Raw genomic sequence first — 19,860 nt, 5'->3', positions numbered from 1 at the left:
GCCTCGGATTACTTGGGTCAAGCCCATGGCTGTCATGGAAGCCATGAACTCCTGCGCCCCATCAGAGTTTTCACCGAGCGACGGCAAATTAAAGTCCCCCAGGACCATCAACCTAGGGAACTCAATTGCCAGCTCGGCTACCAACTCGAGGAGCGAGGGGAGAGCTGCTGCAACGCTGTTGGGAGGCAGGTACGTTAGCAGCAGACCCACTTGACCCTTGAGGTCCAACTTTAACAGCAAAGACTCACACCCGACAATCTCCGGAGCAGGGACCCTACGAGGAGCTAACGACTCCCGGATAACAGCGGCCACACCTCCACCCCTTCCCTGGGCTCTCGGCTGATGTAGCACCTGAAATCCTTCTGGGCACAGTTCTACAAGGGGGACTCCTCCCTCTGGGCCCAGCCAGGTCTCAGTAATACATGCCAGGTCTGCCCTCTCGTCTAAAAGTAAGTCCCGGACGAGAGGTGCTTTATGTACAACAGACCTGGCATTTAGCGACAACAGCCTGAGACCAGGGTCCTGACTACTTGCGCCATCTGGTCTTGGAGTGGGACTCCTAGGGCCGGAAGAAGGGATCTCTGTAATGTAGCGAACCCTCCTTCCCCGGTAATGGCCTGCCCTAAAGTCCCCGCCGTATCTGCCCCTCCCTGTTACGACCGCAATACCCCGACCCTCTCCCGTATCTCTGGTCCCCTCAACCACCCCCGTGGCCCCCGCAATTCCCGACAGGTCCTCCGAATCACGCACACTCATGCACTCCCGCAAACAGTCCCCACGCAAAAAGTTAAAAACACAAATTTACAACAATATAATCATAAAAAGTGGGACATTCACTCATGTCAAGCATACCTCATACATAACCCATACAAAGAAAGAAGAAAAAGATGAAAGGAAAGGAAGAAATTATAATTGCGCTAGAAGTTAATTAGAATAAAGTGCGAATAGTTCTGGAAGAGTCCAAAAAAAAAAAAAATCTGAGGTGGTTAAGGAAAGGAGAGAGCCTCCTATACACTGTAGGTACCCCCACTCGTCCAGCAATGATGTTATCCGAAGGAACAGGTCCAAGGCGGCATCAGGCAACAATGGCCGTGGCAGATGAAAATACAAGTAAAGGAATAGATGATAATACAGTCCAAAAGGTCCAATAGCCGCATTCCAAGGGTTGAAACTTGCTTCAAGACTTGAAACTTGCTTAGCTTATGTATATATTGCTGACCATCAGATTTACAGTGCTATATTTTTTTTACATAACTCGGACAAAGCCTTTAAGATTTTTTTGGCATTTTATATCTTAAATGCACTTATGTGAATTAATTAATATTAATTTGGACTTTAAATTTGGTTAAAAACCCATTAATATAAAAAAATGCCATAAAAATGATAAATTTGAAGACAATTTTGCATGTTGTGGCAAATCATGATGTCTAGGAGTTTTTTCAATATTTTATTTGTTTTCAGCACATCGAAATACATTGAAATTAGATGAAAATAATCAAACAGCTTTTTAGTCGCAGACCTGTGTTGTCCTTTGTAATGTTATAAACATAGACAAATTCATTTTATCCACATAAACCTCTTTCAGATGTGCCCCTTTTCAAGATTTTTCCTTGATTTAAAACAATCATTAGTATGAGCTCGATTCAAGGAAAAAAATTTACCAGGATATAATTCAAAATTTGATTTAGTGAGTTTAAAAACTGTTGAGCCTTGGCATGGAATATATTTTGTTATATATATTCCATGCCAACTATATCCATGTTGAGGACTGAAATGTCAAATTCATGCTAAAATTCTCTTTTGAGGGTGGAAGGTTTCCAGAGGTTTTCTAAGAGGCATTTGGGGACAACTTCTCTCTCACTCCTTGGCTCATTTTCAGAGTTTCACCCCATCTATGACTCCTCCCATTAAGCACCTCTTGCTGATTCACTCAGAGTTTAGGGAGTTGATGTCTCTCCTTGTGGCCATTATCCAAATCATAGTGATTTATTTGCTGTCTGGATGCTAAATCTCTAAAGACATTTAGAAAAGCTTTTGGATGTCACACAAACACAGCCATAATGTGCTTTTACCTTGATATCACATCAAAGCATTTTTGCCAAATGTCTTTGCATTAAAAAAAATCTTGGGGGCATAAATGTTTCTGGAGAAAGAAAGAACCTTGGAGGGTTTTAGGACAGGCAGGGACTGTATTTACTCCCCTGCCCTTCAGATGTGAAGCCTTGGCTGGACTCGGTCTGGATTAGGAAACCTCTGAAGCTTCTGTCTTGAAAAAGGCTTTGGTTTATTCCAGGTCTTCATATCAGTGTTTCCTCAAAGCAGACCCAGGGCTGGAGACTCTGCCAGAAAAACATCATGTGGCTGCTTCTGCTGCTTCTGCTGCCCCAGGAAGTTTTGGTGAGCCTCAGAGCCAATTGCTGCCTGACTCTGAAGAGGGACGAGGTGCACCCAGAAAACCATTACAGGCCAGGAGAGTTTCTCATTGGAGGCATTGTCTCTGCAACAAAGGCTAGATTTTTACTACTAAGCTTCAACAAAACTCCCCTGACTCAATTTTCTAGGTACGTTAAAGTTTCTGCACAGAATTAGAGCCTCTCCATTCGACCCTGAGTTCTCCTGTTCCAGCCTCCTCTCCTTCAGGGTTTGATCTTATTGATCTGCTAGTTTATCTCTCTTTCTGCTTCATTTCATTCTTGGGGATCCATTTTCCTCTTTTCATCTGATTTGAAACTCACAAACAAATAATCAGTAGAGATGTTATTTATTTATTTTTATTGAAAATTTTAAAAACCTTTAAAAAGTAGAGATCTTATTTTTTTTTTTTTTCCTTGAGAACTTTTTTATTTTTCTTTAAAAAAAAAACACAAATAAGTCATCATTTGTCAATCATTAAGACATTGAAGTACAATTTTTTTTTGTTGTGTATACCCCTCCCTCCCTCCACCCCCCCATCCCCCCTCCTCCTTCCCCCCCCCGACTTCCCAGAACCCGTACACGGTATGGATTTTTAACTAACACAGTCTAAAATCTATTGAGAAAAAAGAAATAAAGAAATTAATGACATTCTAGATTGAACTTAGCTTCTTCTTACTGAACTGACTTTTAACAGTTTAAATCATTTCTGATCTTAAGCATAGGCTAACTGGAATTTCTTAGTCCCGTATTTATTTTGTATATAGTCAATCCATTTTTTCCAGTCTCGTTTATATCTCTCATTTGAATAATCTTTGAGATATGCCGATATTTTAGCCATTTCAGCTAAGTTTGTTACTTTCAATGTCCATTCTTGGATTGTAGGCAAATCTTCCTTCTTCCAATATTGCGCCACCAACAATCTTGCTGCAGTTATCAGGTGCAAAATCAAATTGGTCTCTACCACTGTAAAATCAGTACATATACCTAGTAAAAATAACTGAGGAATAAACTTTATCCTTCTTTTAAAAACATTTTGCATGACCCACCATATTTTTATCCAAAATGCCTTAACCTTTTGGCAGGTCCACCATATATGATAATATGTAGCATCGAGAGAACCACACCTCCAACATTTAGGCTGTACATTCGGATACATAGAAGCCAACTTTTTAGGATCTAAATGCCATCTGTAGAACATCTTGTAAAAATTTTCTCTCAGATTTTGAGCTTGTGTAAATTTCACATTTCTTACCCAAATTCTTTCCCATGTATCCAACATTATTGGTTCCTCAATATTTTGAGCCCATTTTATCATACAATCTTTAACTAATTCTGTTTCCGAATCCATCTGTATTAATACATTATATATCCTCTTTATATGCATTAAGCTTTGATCTCTTATTTGTTTAAACAGATTATCCTCAACTTGAATAAAACCAATTTTTTGATCTATTTTCCACCTAGCCTGTAATTGCCCATACTGGAACCATGTTTGAACTACCTTCTCCTCTTTTAATACCTCTAAAGATTTTAATTGTAATACCCCCCTTTCCGAGGTAAGAAGCTGTCTGTAAGTAAATCTGTCCTGTTTTTGTGCTGTATTCATATTTTCAATTGCATGTCTAGGAATTGCCCACATGGGTATCTTGTCATTTAATTTATATTGGTATTTCTTCCAAACCCGCAGTAAAGCATTTCTTAAAATATGACTTTTAAAGTTCTTATCCAATTTTTTGTTGAATAACAGGTAAGCGTGCCAACCAAATACCAGATCGTGTCCCTCAATGTTCAATATTCTATCATTGGTTAAATGAATCCAATCACTAATTACAGATAATGCCACTGCATCATAGTATAGTTTTAAATTAGGTAGTTTCAGTCCTCCTCTCTCACGTACATCTTGCATTATTTTCATCTTTACCCTCGGCTTCTTTCCTGCCCACACAAATTTGTTGATACCCTTTTGCCATTCTAAAAGGTTCGCATCTTTTTTAAGTATAGGTAACATTTGGAAAAGAAATAAAAATTTTGGTAAAATGTTCATTTTCACTGCCGCTATCCTGCCCAGCAAAGATAAGTGCAATTTCTCCCATTTTTTCATCTCTGTCTGTATGCTATGCCAAAGTGGTTCATAATTATGCTTATATAACTTCCCATTTGAAATTAAAATGTTAACTCCAAGATATTTGACTTTTTTAACTACCTCACATCCTAGCATCACTCCTAATTCTTCCTTTTGTTTAATATTCATATTTATAGCTAATGTTTTGGTTTTTCCTAAGTTTATTTTAAAGCCAGACACTTGACCATATTGATTAATCGTATTCATTAAAACCATACTGGATTCCTGCGGTTGTTCCAATATTATGACCAAATCATCCGCAAAAGCGCGGACTCTATATTCTTGCTGCCTAATCTTGATCCCTTTTAAGCCATCCAAGCCCCGTATTTTATTCAACAATACTTCCAAAGTTATAATAAACAATAATGGGGACAAAGGACAACCCTGTCTTGTACCTTTTCCAATTTGAATAGAGTCTGTTAAACTTCCATTGATTATGATTTGTGCTGTTTGCTGTTGGTATATTGCTTTAATTGACTGTAAAAAATTATCTCCTATCTGCATTTTTTGCAATATCTTCAGCAGAAATTGCCAGTTAACTCGATCAAAGGCCTTCTCAGCATCCAAAAATATAAACGCAGCAGGGATCTGGTTGTTCTTTCCCAAATATTCTAATGCATTAATAATTAATCTGACATTACTTTTCATCTGTCTCCCTTGTATAAAACCTGTTTGGTCCGTATGTATCAATTGTTGAATGACCAACATTAACCTATTTGCTAATATTTTAGTAAAAATTTTATAATCTACATTCAGTAATGAAATGGGTCTATAATTTTTGGGTTGAGTAGTATCTTGATCTTCTTTGGGTATCAAAGATATAAACGCTGTCTTCCAAGATGGAGGGACTTTACCTTCCGTTTGAATCATATTAAATAATTCTCTAAGAGGTTCTACCATTTCTAACTGTAAGTTTTTATAGTAAACCGCTGTCAAGCCATCTGTACCTGGTGCTTTCCCTGGCTTTAATTGCTTAATTACCTGCAGGATTTCCCCCGAGGTTATTGGTTGATTCAATTTTTGCCTATGTTCTTCTCTAACTGAAGGTATTTTCTCCTTGTCTAAATATTTGTCTATGTCTAAACCATTAATTTTATCCCCTTTATACAGTTCTGTAAAAAATTCCCAGAAAGCCTTTTGAATCTCTTCCTGTTGGAACACCTCCTTCCCTCTGTAAATCAATTTAGATATATTTCGAGTTTTCCTTTTTTTCCTAATCTGATAAGCTAACCATCTGCCAGGTTTGTTTGCATTACAAAAAGTATTGTGTTTTGCATATAATAAATTAGTAGCTACCTGGTCAGAGATCAACATGTCAAATTGAGATTTTAATATGTTAATAGTTTCCTTAACCTTTGTATCGTCTGGTTTCCTTGTTAACTCCAGCTCTTTTCTCTTAATTTCCTCTTCCAGTTCTGTTCGTTTTAACCCTTGCTTATTTCTATGTGTTTTATTTATATTCATCAAAACTCCTCTCATATACGCTTTGCTTGCATCCCATACAAATTCCATAGATGTACCCTTATTCATATTCAAAACAAAATATTCAGATAGTAATTTTTTACAATCATTAATATAGTTTTCATATCTAAATAAATTTTCATTCAGTCTCCAAAACCTTCTTGCCTGCACTACCCTTCCCAACTCCATCCAAACTGGGTTATGGTCCGAAAGGACTCTAGCTGCAATCTTTGTTTTCTTGACTCTAGAAAGCAACTATATCCATGTTGAGGACTGAAATGTCAAATTCATGCTAAAATTCTCTTTTGAGGGTGGAAGGTTTCCAGAGGTTTTCTAAGAGGCATTTGGGGACAACTTCTCTCTCACTCCTTGGCTCATTTTCAGAGTTTCACCCCATCTATGACTCCTCCCATTAAGCACCTCTTGCTGATTCACTCAGAGTTTAGGGAGTTGATGTCTCTCCTTGTGGCCATTATCCAAATCATAGTGATTTATTTGCTGTCTGGATGCTAAATCTCTAAAGACATTTAGAAAAGCTTTTGGATGTCACACAAACACAGCCATAATGTGCTTTTACCTTGATATCACATCAAAGCATTTTTGCCAAATGTCTTTGCATTAAAAAAAATCTTGGGGGCATAAATGTTTCTGGAGAAAGAAAGAACCTTGGAGGGTTTTAGGACAGGCAGGGACTGTATTTACTCCCCTGCCCTTCAGATGTGAAGCCTTGGCTGGACTCGGTCTGGATTAGGAAACCTCTGAAGCTTCTGTCTTGAAAAAGGCTTTGGTTTATTCCAGGTCTTCATATCAGTGTTTCCTCAAAGCAGACCCAGGGCTGGAGACTCTGCCAGAAAAACATCATGTGGCTGCTTCTGCTGCTTCTGCTGCCCCAGGAAGTTTTGGTGAGCCTCAGAGCCAATTGCTGCCTGACTCTGAAGAGGGACGAGGTGCACCCAGAAAACCATTACAGGCCAGGAGAGTTTCTCATTGGAGGCATTGTCTCTGCAACAAAGGCTAGATTTTTACTACTAAGCTTCAACAAAACTCCCCTGACTCAATTTTCTAGGTACGTTAAAGTTTCTGCACAGAATTAGAGCCTCTCCATTCGACCCTGAGTTCTCCTGTTCCAGCCTCCTCTCCTTCAGGGTTTGATCTTATTGATCTGCTAGTTTATCTCTCTTTCTGCTTCATTTCATTCTTGGGGATCCATTTTCCTCTTTTCATCTGATTTGAAACTCACAAACAAATAATCAGTAGAGATGTTATTTATTTATTTTTATTGAAAATTTTAAAAACCTTTAAAAAGTAGAGATCTTATTTTGAAGCAGAAGCATCCACTGTGATTGATATCCATTCAGCGGAGCTGGACTGTGGATGGGCAAGAGACTACCATTCTTATGCACAATAAGGGGTTGAAAAATGCAGAAATGTTTAATTTTATTCTGCACCGAGTCACCTATTAAGCGAAAATTAAATGACTAGATTCCAGATCAGAATTGCCTTTTTTAAAACATTGTGAATCCCATTTGAATGGATGCCAGCATCCTAATCATTTAATGAGTTAAATGTCACTAAGGTCTTTATTGTGAAAATGTTTGAAACAAAATAACATAATAACAACAGAATTGGAAAGGACTTTACAAGTCTTGTAGTCCAACCCACTGCTCAAGCAGGAGACCCTATACCATATCCAGACAAGTGACTGTCCAGTCTCTTTTTAAAAACCTCCAGTTCTTCTTTTCACTAGACTATTTTTTGGTATTTTTGGTATTTTATTAAAATTTATAGGCCGCCCTTTTCCCTGAGGGGACTCAGGGCGGCTTACAACCATTAGGGAGGGGGTACAATACAAAATAAACAATATATAAACAAGATAAGTAGTAAAAACACAACATGCATTCTACATTCAACACTCGGGTGGGGCAAATTAAGGACTTATCCCCAGGCCTGTTGGGAGAGCCAGGTCTTGAGGGCTGCGCGGAAGGCCTGGACGGTGGTGAGGGTGCGTATCTCGACGGGGAGATCGTTCCACAGGGTCGGAGCTGCAACAGAAAAGGCTCTCCTCTGTGTAGTCACCAGTCGACATTGACTGGCAGATGGGATTCGGAGGAGGCCCAGTCTGTGTGATCTAATCGGTCGGAGGGAGGTAATCGGCAGAAGGCGGTCTCTCAACTAGCCATATCCAATCCTGTAACTGTTCTTCATATGTTTTAGTCCCCAGGCCCTTCATGATTTTAGTTGCTCTTTGCAATTTTTCCAAAGTCTCAACATCTATTTTGCAATGTGGCAACCAAACTGAATGCAACCAAATATGGTCTTACTGAGGTTTTATAAAACTGGACTAATACTTCCCCTGATCTTAATTCCATCCCTCTGTTAAGGCAACCTAGTATTGTGTTGACTTTTTTTGGCTGGTGCCATACTGCTGGCTCACATTTAAGTGTTTTTCCACTAGGACTCCAAGATTCCTCTCAGAATTACTCATATAAACATATAAATCATATAAACTCCTCCGGAAATTAAGCACACTCCTTTTGTTAACAAGCATAGTTGCTCATTTTACGTGTTTGTCTGCTGGGAGTGTGTATGTGGGACTGTGTGTGTGTGTGTGTGTGTGTGTAATTCTCTGTTTGTGTCCTTCACTGATTCTATATTTCATATGAAATACTAATTCCAATTATTAATTGCTAGAAAAGATAAACAAACAAAGGGACAGAGGAAGATTGGAAGTGAATTTGAAATCTTAATACAAAAGTGGAAATAATGACAACAAGAAGAATAAGACAAAACCTATGATAGAACAAACTTAAAGATAATGTAGATTTTAAAAATCATTATGTGGAAAGTGCTACATTGAGAGTTTAAGTACAGATGGAGATACCTTTATGGTATCTCCATCACAAGGAACATTCATTAGAACAGAAAGAGAAAAATGGTTAACATATCGAGATTTATTAATACAAGAAATTGAAATGAAGTAAAGAGAACAAGTGATCGCAAAAGGGCATAGTTTGCAGTGATTCCCATCTGCACAGGTTTAAAAAAAGATTTAATATGGATTAACAGACATTTAAAATAGTCTTTTAATCCATATTAACCGTTCCACTGGTTAATTGTTCTCACTATCAGCTTTATTGCAGGTGGCTCTTTCCTTGATTACTTTCCATCCATTGCCTTTAGGTGCTTTGAGAAATAACTTTACCCCCTCTTCTTTGTGGCAGCCCTTTAGATATTCGAACACTGCTATCATGTCACCTCTAGTCTTTCTTTTCATTAAACTAGACATACCCAATTCCTGCAACTGTTCATCATATGTTTTAGCCTTCAGACCCCTAATCATCTTTTTTATTCTTCTCTGCACTCTTTCTGGAATCTCAACATCTTTTTTTCCCCACATTCTGGCAACTAAAATTGGATGCAGTATTCCAAGTGTGGTCTTAACAATAGATCTTGATTCTATCCCTCTATTAATGCAGCCTAGAACTGTGTGGGCTTTTTTTTGGCAACCATAGCAAAATGCTGGCTCATATTCAATTGATCATCCACTAGGACTCCAAGTTCTCTTTCACAGTTACTACTGTTGAGCCAGGTATCACCAAGAATTCTATACTTATGCATTTGGTTTTTCTTGTCTAAATGTAAAACCTGAGTTTTCTTTACATTGAATTTCATTTTGTTAGATAGGGGTCAGGGTTCAAGTCTGTCAAGATCCTTCTGTATTTTGACCCTATCTCCTGGAGTGTTCGCTATTCCTGTCAGCTAGATGTCATCTGCAAATTTCATGATTTCCCCTTCTATCCCCTTATCTAAGTCATTGATGAAGATATAGAAGAGTACTAAGCCTAAGAGAGAGCCTTAGGCTCCCTAATGCACAATTCCCTCCATGTAGATACAATTCCATTAAGGATGACAAGTTGAGTGTGATTGAATAGCCAGTTACAAGTTTATCTGGTGGTGGTGCTATCTACCCCACATTTTTCTAGCTTGCCAAGAAGTAGGTTGTGGTCTACTTTATCAAATCTATGCTGAAATCTAAATAAATTGTATCTACAGCATTTCTCTGGTCTACTAATTTTGTTACTTTTTCAAAGAATGCAATAAGATTTGTCTGGCATCATATGTTTTTGAGAAATCCATGTTGGATTCTGCTTATAAATTTGTTTGCTTCTAAGTGTTTGCAGATTTGTTGCTTTATTATCTTTCCCAGAATTTTTCCAATTATTGAAAGCAATAGCACTTAAAGTTATATACCACTTTACAGTGCTTTACATCCCTCTGTAAGTGATTTACAGAATCAGCATATTGCCCCCAACAATCTGGATCCTCATTTTATCAACCTCAGAAAGATGGGAGGCTGACTCAGTCTTGAGCCAGTCAGGATCAAACCCCTGGCAGTCAGCAGAATTAGCCTACAATACTGCACCACCATGGCCCATGTGTCAGGCTGATAGGTCTGTAGTTTCCTGAGTCCACTTTTCTTCTTTGTAGATGGGGACTACACCAGCCCTTTTCCAATCTTCTGGTAATTCCCTGTTTCCCCAGGATCTTTGAAAATGGTTCTGAGATCTCATCTGCCAATTTCTTCAGAACATGAGGGTGCAATCCATCTGGTCCTGGTAATTTGAACTCTTCTAGAGTGGATAGGTTTCCTTTACCATTTTCTTGATTAATTTGACTTTCATTCCTAATTTGCATTTTACATTTTTAATAAATTGTATGTTTTTTTCCCTTTTATGTAAAACAGATGCAAAAACTCAGTTAAAAGGTTCTGCTTTCTCTTGCAGCTTGTCACCTTCTTGTTCCTGTTAATAGACCAAAGTTTCCTTGACTTTTTTTTTTACATGTTACAGTTATAACATATAAGATGTTACAGATGTAAAATGTAACAGGTTACAGATTGCATGATTAAATGTGCTATTCAATTTGGATATGAAATAGAGATGGAAGGATCTGGGTAACTGGTATTCAGTTTACACTGTGTCATAATTTAAAATATAAACCAACATTATTTATATTGGTATTTCTTAATAATAAATTAGAAAAGATTCATAGTGGATGGTTGGATTTTATATATGGTAATCACAGCACATTATTGTATGCATAATGATGGGTAAATCATGGCATCCCCACAGGACTAGACTAGATTATGAAAAGTTCAGATTTTACAAAAATGACAAGTTATCTGTTGAAAAGAAGGCTGGAAATCATTCATATATTTCTAAACTTAAAGGTTTTTTTCCTTTTTATTTTTGCAATCAATCCAATAGATGAATTACAATCAAATAGATGAGATATTTTTTGGAGATTTGAAAAAAAAATCTATCAGATACAGAATTCAATGCTCCCCAAACTCTCAGCATTGGGCGGATTAAAACTATTATTGTTGAGAGAGGTTAATTAAATGTTCTTTCTACTAATTATCTTTTAACATATTCAGGAAAGCATCACCAGAGTATTGGAAAATGCTTTCTTTCCTTTTTGCTATCCAGGAGATCAACAAGGATTCCAACATTTCATTCAATGTCACCCTGGGTTACAACATCTATGAAAATAATTTCTACCAACTTATGACCTCAGAGGCTTTACTGGACCTCCTTTCGGAGGGCGAGGCCAACGTTCCCAACTACAGCTGTGGAAGGCAGAGAAACACAGTGGCTGTTCTAGAAGAGGCTAATACTGACATCTCCATTCAGATTTCTACCATGTTGGAAACCTACAAAATCCCACAGGTGTGTCTTTATTGAGAATAATTTTTTTAGACATGCAACTTTCAGTCAAACATCTTCTACCCTAAATGAAGAGCCAAGTTCTATTATGGGAATTGTATGAAGAGAGGATGAATCTATCAAATGATAGAAGGATCTGAGCACATACATCTCTTCCTGGCACGTTCCTAATGTTGCTGGGCATCTCTGCAGGCTATTTGTAAGAAGAAAATACAACGTTGAAGTGAGAGGAGAAACAACATAAGAGCAGAATGACCAAACAGGTCCCTACAGACGGTTATTCTTTGCTAGCAGTGGAACAATTCCTTGATTAGGGCTAGATTTTTGAATGTCATGGTATTTAAATAAAATAGCATTTCTTTATTTATTTTCCTTTTCAGATCAATTACGGTTTTGATTCTCAGGTTCTGAGTGATAAAATCCACTTTCCTTTCTTCTACCCAATGATCCCGACTGAAGGACTTCAGTACCCAGGGATGGTGAAGCTGGTCCTCCATTTCAGGTGGACCTTGGTGGGTCTCCTTGCTCCAGACACTGACAGCGGACAAAGGTTCATGAGGACATTGACTTCCATGCTAATAAAGAATGGCATTTGCCCAGTTTTATCACAAACCTTTCCCATAGCTTCTGGGAAAGTATTTGTAGACCTCCCTCTTTACCGCAATTGGAGAAAGGTGAATGTCTTTATTTATGGTATAGACATAAATACATTCCAGAAAGGTGTTATAATTATACAACAGGTCTTTGAAATGATTACTGAACCTCTTAGAGGAAAACTCCTGATCATCACAACCCGCTGGGACTTCACTATTTATTTGGGAGTTGAGCATTTCCCCACTAAATACCTCCATAGTACTTTTTCCTTTCTTATGAAGAACAATCAAATGGGAAAGTATGGTGGTTATACAAAGTATTATCCTTTGATGAGGCACTTTGCAGAGAAGTCCTTCCTGTGTTCTTATACCAAGGATGCCTTTTCAGTGAAAGTCTGGAGAAGGTGTAGGGAAAGAGAAGAACTGGAGACTCTGAGGAAAGAGGAGATGGATCCGATCCTGACTCTGGACAGCTATTTCATTTATAACACAATATGGGCTCTGGGACGAGCCGTCAATACTGCTTATTTATGCAAACTCAGGAGGACAACATATAAATGGGGTCAAAACTTGAAAACTCCAATACTGGATGCATGGCAGGTATTTATTTTTTATTGCACTGCACTCTATAGCTGTTGGGGATTAATTTTAAATTGTAAGAACTGTGTAATTATCCTGACCATAGTTATAATGTATTCTGAATATAAAAAATTAAGTTGAATTTCATCTTTTGCTTTTTGAAAATATTGTGCTCTTTCCATAATTGTAGTTCAGCGTTTGTCTGCTGATAGGATTAAGATGATCTGATGCTTTTCTGATGGCTGTTTTACCTCTGCTGCCAGTTGATTCTATTCTTGTCTTTTTCCAGTCTGTGGAATGTTGGTTTGTCTGATGTTATCTTAGATTTCTGTGGGAAGTCCAGTGGTTTTAAATGTTCCTTCTAAGCCTGCCAATAATGGCAGGACATGTTGACTACCCAACCAGATTCTTTTGCTTCTGTAACAGAAGCATGTTCCAACATGTCTTTCATGAGGGGGTATGGGTACATGTTTTCTATGCATACACCATTTATTCCTCTAAAATCAGGGATGAAATTCAGTAGGTTCTGACAGGTTCTGGAGAACCAGTAGTAAAAATTTTTTAAAGTTTTTTATTTTCCCATTTTCATAACAAATAACCACATGTATACTGTTACATAACCAACATTATTTTATATTATTAAATATTTACATCAATTCATCTTACCATCAAACCATCAAAATGATTATTGGCTCTTCTGCTCTCTATGCACCATATTTGTACCATATCCATCACTTTCTTCTCCCTCTCTTCTCTTCCTCCCTACCTCCTTTCTTCCCTCTGTCATCCTTCTCTTCTCTACTTCCCCTTCCTCTCTCCTTCTTCTCTCTCCCCTTTCCACTCCTTCTTTCTCTCCTCTTCTCCCCCCTGCCTTTCTCCTAACTCACTCTTCTTCCCTTATCTCTCTCCTCTACTCCACACTCTTCATCTCATTTACTTGGTGTATTTCAGCCTCTGAGCAACCTCCATTTTATGTTGATGGTGTTTATAATTTTGTTTCAATGAACATCTTTAATTTTAACATATATCCTTCTTTTTTTGAAAGGAAAAAAAAGTATACATATATAGAAATTATATTTTACCACCACCCCTCCCAACCTATTTTTGGCCGGGAATTTGGATCTGATTATGATTCCCAACTATTCTAATCATAATATTGTATAGTTATACATCATTACACATCCTAAATTTTTAGTTCTGTCTTTATAGTCTCAATAATTTTCCATTGTAAGTATGTTTCATGTTCTCTCTCCATTTTTCCATATCTTAGCTTAGCTTACCTTTAATTGTCTTTAAATAACAATCCTTACTGTTCAATGTTCATTACAATTCCATTGATCTGCTATGTAGAATAAGGAGCAATACATACCTCGCTTCTTAAGAATTCTATACATGCATATTTTGTATATTTTACCTATATTTAATTATCTTTCCATTATCATATTCAATCAATTAGCAACTCAGTTTAATTATCACGTAAAAGGGTAAATCACATACCTCAGTTTTAGATTCTCCACATAACAATTTCTAAATATCTGATTTTTTTCTAGTAAATCTTTTGTCCCAATTCTCTATTCCTGTCTCCTCCCTTCTCTTTGTTGGGCCATGTCCTCCCTCTTCAATTTTCCCCAAGCCACTGCCAACCCCAGTGAAATATTTTGTCATTTTTTTTATTTCCCTTTGTTGGGACACATCCCCCCCTTTCAATTTTTTCTATACCACTGTCAAACCCAGTGAAATTTTTTGTCTGCTTTTTATTTACCACTGTTTCTACCCTTTCATTATCCCCCCCCTCTTCTTCCTTTGCTTCCTACCTCTCCTCAGATTCTAACTTCAAAATTTTATATAAAGTTAATTTTAATGATTTATGCATACTTTTTTATAATTTCATGTAATGCTTCAAATTCCCATCTTTCCATAATATCCAGCTCCAAAATTACAGTTAGTTGTATGGTTAATTATAATTTAAATCCCAAGTTTCCCAAGTTTCTTCTTATTTCACAATTCTGGTCCAACTTAAATTCGGTTTCACCTAAGTTGGATAGGAAGAAAAGAGAGAAGCATCTTGACCACTTCACTTGCTTTATTCTTCCCTCTGGCAAATAACTCCGTATATATTTTTTTTGCTCTTGATTTTTTTCCCTTGTTACATTTCACCTCTCATTGGTTAGAGTTGCTTACAATATAGAAATATAAAAATAAAGAAGCATATTATTCATAAATACTTCGCAAAACTGTACGCGCAAGATAGTATGGAGGAAACTAAGATAAAACAATATTTAAAGACAGAAAAGATAACCCCGATCTCAAAAGAACAAAGGGAGACAATAAACAGGCCAATAATGTTAGCCAAAGTGGAATTAGTCCTGAAAATCCAGAAAAATAATAAAATCCCAGGATCAGGTGAATTTGAAGCTATGAAAATTTGAAAGCTATGGCAAATCTAGACAGCATACTAAAAAGCAGAGACATCACCATATCAGCAAAAGTGCATATAGTCAAGGCTATGGTTTTTCCAGTTGCAATGTATGGCTATGAAAGCTGGACCATAAGAAAGGCTGAGCACCAAAGAATTGAAGCCTTTGAACTATGGTGCTGGAAAAGACTCCTGTGAGTCCCTTGGACTGCAAGGCTATCAAACCGGTCAGTTCTAGAAGAAATCAACCCTGACTGCTCTTTAGAAGGCCAAATCTCGAAGATGAAACTCAAATGTTTTGGCCACCTAATGAGAAGGAAGGCTTCACTGGAGAAGAGCCTAATGCTGGGAAAGATTGAGGGCAAAAGAAGAAAGGGATGACAGAGAATGAGGGGGCTGGATGGAGTATGAAGCAGTAGGCGTAAGCTTAAATGGACTCAAGGAAATGGTAGAGGACAGGAATGGGGTCGCAATGGGTCAGACATGACTTCGCAATTCACAACAACAAATTTATCCTGGCTGTATCTTTTGTTATACTGTGCTTTCCATTGGTTTTCCAAACTCTGCAGTGACTATTATGAGTGGAAGAGATAAGGGACATCCTTGACCATCCTTATTTTCCAAGTCACCCTTGGGCCTTTTAACAATATTTTTATTCTATGTTCCTCAGTACAGATCCTTCATTCCAACTCAAATAGAGGAGTCTTGCCAGGTAACTTTCTGTGTCTATATAACATTGTCCATTTCCTCTTCCATTCCAGCTTCATCCTTTTCTTCGGACCTCTCAGTTTTATAATAATTCCATCGATGGAGTATATTTGGATGGGAATGGAGATCTGGTGGCAGACCTGGACATTGTGAACACAGTGGTTTTCTCCAATAAGTCTGTTAGTAAAGTGACAGTTGGGAGTCTAGAAAGAGTGGGATCCTCAGATTTCAAATTGATCATGAACGAGAATGCTATTGTAAAGATGGAAATGCTGAACAAGGTGGGAAAAATACTTTATTATCTTTTTTTTAAAGTCTTACCAATAGGATTGCAGAAATCCATTTAACTTTCTATTGAGTAGATACATTGAGAATTTAAACTAAAAATTGTACTGTGGCAAACATGAGAAGAGAAAATAAGAAGGCAAACATCAAGAAGCTAAATAGGTTTGATGATCTCTAGATTTCTTGTAGGTTTCAAATGTAGCAAATGTAAATCTTGAACTGGAGATGCCCTGACTTTTCTGTTTCACATCCCTTATCCTATATAATAATTCATGTTATGGATGTTATTTCCACCCTCTCTCTTCTCAGCCCCTGTCCATTTCCAGATGTGTGAAAAACTGTCCTCCTGGATTCATGAAGGTGGCTCAGGAAGGGAAGCCCATCTGCTGCTACAATTGTCATCCTTGTGCAGAAGGAACCATCTCCATCCTGGAAGGTAGGTGCCATCAGAGGAAAAGAGCAGACTTGGGGAAGGACCATAAATCCTGAGGTTTTACATGAATGTGCATTTTGAAAGGCTTGGCCAGATTGGGTCCCACCTCTTTGAGTCTTGATCAAGATATACATTTATCTCATAGTAAATTAGAAGAAATGATCTTGGAGCTTTATCTGGTATATATGCCAATCAAACAGGGATACAAATCATGGACTAAGGATAAGTCTGGGTTGAGTATTGTGAGAGAGATAACATCTTTTGCTATTTGTCTTTTATAATAATCCTTTGACTGCTCCATCACTTCAGGTAGTGTCTTTTTTGGTCAGCCTTAGATAACTCCTGGGTTTATGTCTCCTGTGATTGACATTCCACAAGTTCTGCTGGAGACTCTTCTTTAAAGACATTGGTGAATATTTGCCCATGACAAGGAGAGGAGAGGAATCAAGAGTTGGGAATGAGACAGGCTTCCTGTCAAACTTCAAATTGTGTTTGTGCTGTTGCAACTATTATGGCTTCTCTGTTTGGCAACAGACTATTGGTGGGGGAGGGGAGGGGGAGCAATAGCAGTAGACTTATATACCGCTTCATAGGGCTTTCAGCCCTCTCTAAGCGGTTTACAGAGGGTCAGCATATTGCCCTCAACAATGTGGGTCCTCATTTTACCCACCTCGGAAGGATGGAAGTCTGAGTCAACCCTGAGCCGGTGGGAGATAGAACAAAGATCCAGACATCAACATGCCAGCCATGGGAAGCAAGGACCAAATTTCAGAAGGTGTTTACCAGAGCTGAAAAAGATTTTTTCACAACAATACTAGAAATTTCCATTGGATAATGTGACCTGGCTTAATGGGGGGGAGGAAGATTTTGAACTTTAACTATATGAGATTGTGCAGGAAATAGTTAGATTTGGTTTTTCCCTCATCTTTCCCAATATGATAAACTCATTAAAGTTTTGCATTAAGAGATTGGATCATTTCAGCTGTGCTTGACACTTCCTTCTTGACCTTATGGGAAGATGGCTCTCTTTTCTGTTTATACAAAAGTGTCAAATGCATTTTGATGTCCTCACTCCATATCCAACTCATCTTCAAGGGTCACTCCATCTAACATTTCTTTCTCCATGGCAAAAATAGTGTTTATCCACTTCAGCTGCATAAGGAATGCTGAGTGATCATTCACGTGTATTCATTCCATTGTAGGGTGGTTCCAGTGGTGGGTTTCAATTTTTTTTAGAACTTCCGTAGGTGTGGCCTGCTTTGTGGGAGTGGCTTGCCGGCCATGTGACTGGGCGGGAATGGCCAATGTGTAAAATGTGGTGAAATTCACTTAGCAACACTCTTGCTTAGCAACCAAAATATTGGCTCAGAAACTCTGGCATTTGAAGAATGCAAGTCTTAAAGCTGTCAAGTTAAAAGACCCTTGCACCCCTAACCCTTTAGAAAAAAACCCAGGGGTGTTCAAACTTGACAGCTTTAAGACTTGTGGATTTCAACTCCCAGAATTCCTCCTCTCGCTCTTCAGGGAGGGAGCTAGAACTTAAATGGTAGATTTATTGTAGATTTGTGGAACCTCTTCTATAGAAGAGGTTAGAACTGGCAGGAACCCACCCCTGGCTGGTTCTCATTAATGCCTGTAAGCACTGACAAAAGGCTGGGCTCCAATTTTCAATAGGTTCAGCAGTAGAATGCTAAAAGGGTGTAATTGCCTTCCTTTCTTGAATTCTTTCCTCTTCCCTCCCTCCTTCTCTCTCAACAAGTTCATTGATAAAATGGTGTCATTGAAAAAGAAAAATAATATTGAGCTGTACTAGCTGGAAAGAAATGAAGAAAAAATATTGAATTAATCTACACAAAGTCATTCACATAAAAAACAAGTGTACCCAAACAATGCATTTAATTAAAGGACGTGTTAGAGGGAGACCCAATTTTTTGCTCTTTTTCAGATGCAGAGAAATGTACAAAATGTCCAGAAGATCAACATCCAAATACCAATCGAGTTCACTGTATTCCCAAGATGAAAACCTATCTTTCTTACAAGGAAAGTCTGGGGATTATCCTGACTTCCATTGCCTTGTTCCTCTCTTTGATGACAGGCTTTGGCTTGTGGATCTTCATTAAATTCTTGGAAACACCAATTGTCAGAGCCAACAACCGTGATCTCTCCTACATCCTCTTGGTTTCCCTCCTGCTTTCCATATTGACCTCCTTACTATTCATTGGCCGGCCAAGGAGAGTAACCTGCCTCCTCCGACAGACATTCTTCAGCATTATCTTTTCAATTGCAATTTCTTCAATCTTGGCCAAAACCATCACAGTAGTGTTGGCCTTCTTGGCCACAAAACCAGGAAACAAAGTGCAGAGATGGCTGGGGAAGAGCTTAGCCAACTCCATTGTCCTTTCTTGTTCTGGCCTCCAAGTTGTCATCTGCAGCATCTGGTTGAGCACTTTTCCTCCATTCCCTGATTCTGACATGCACTCCCAACCTAGAGAGATCATACTACAATGCAATGAAGGCTCTGTCACCATGTTTTATGTTGCCCTTGGATACATGGGCTTTCTGTCTGCTGTCTGCTTCACAGTGGCTTTCCTGGCCAGGAATCTCCCTGGTGCCTTCAATGAAGCCAAGCTGATCACCTTCAGCATGCTGGTCTTCTGCAGTGTCTGGGTGAGTTTTGTGCCCACTTATCTGAGCACCAAAGGAAAATACATGGTGGCTGTGCAGGTCTTCTCCATCTTGTCCTCCAATGCTGCTCTGCTGGGCTGCATCTTCATCCCCAAATGCTACATCATCATTCTGAGGCCAGATCTGAATACAAAGGAGCAGCTTACAACCAGAAGAAATGTAGAAATGTGAGAGAGAGGAATTTCAAGTCTTAACTTTTTCCAACAGTCCACATCAAGAAAATGGTCCAAGCTGCTCTCCATACATAAGCAAACCAATGATTTTTCTTAATATGTTCAGATAGTCTTTGGAAGATAATGTCTCCAATTGGATAAAGTAAAATTCAAAGATGTCCACTCAGCATGTTTGAATCCTTAAGGCAGAATATCTGCCAATGCCCTTAGCCTACATGGGGTCTGAGATGCTGCACCCAGGTTTTCCAATCATGACACTTGTGC

The 19,860-nt window shown here is 38.3% G+C and overlaps 1 protein-coding gene across 1 annotated transcript; it reads left to right on the top strand.

The window, feature by feature from the left end:
• Positions 1-16,659: 16,659 nt before the first annotated feature.
• LOC148047053 (vomeronasal type-2 receptor 26-like) lies at positions 16,660-19,594 on the top strand. Its single transcript, XM_087707708.1, has 2 exons — positions 16,660-16,741; positions 18,684-19,594. The coding sequence occupies exons 1-2, from the start codon at positions 16,660-16,662 to the stop codon at positions 19,592-19,594; spliced, it is 993 nt and encodes a 330-aa protein (XP_087563834.1).
• Positions 19,595-19,860: the final 266 nt, after the last annotated feature.

Source organism: Thamnophis sirtalis, unplaced genomic scaffold (genome assembly GCF_051295495.1).
Source record: "Thamnophis sirtalis isolate CommonGarterSnake01/CBP01778 unplaced genomic scaffold, rThaSir2_p1.2 scaffold_3, whole genome shotgun sequence".
Lineage (NCBI taxonomy): Eukaryota > Metazoa > Chordata > Lepidosauria > Squamata > Natricidae > Thamnophis > Thamnophis sirtalis.
This window is presented reverse-complemented; position numbering and strand designations above follow the sequence as displayed.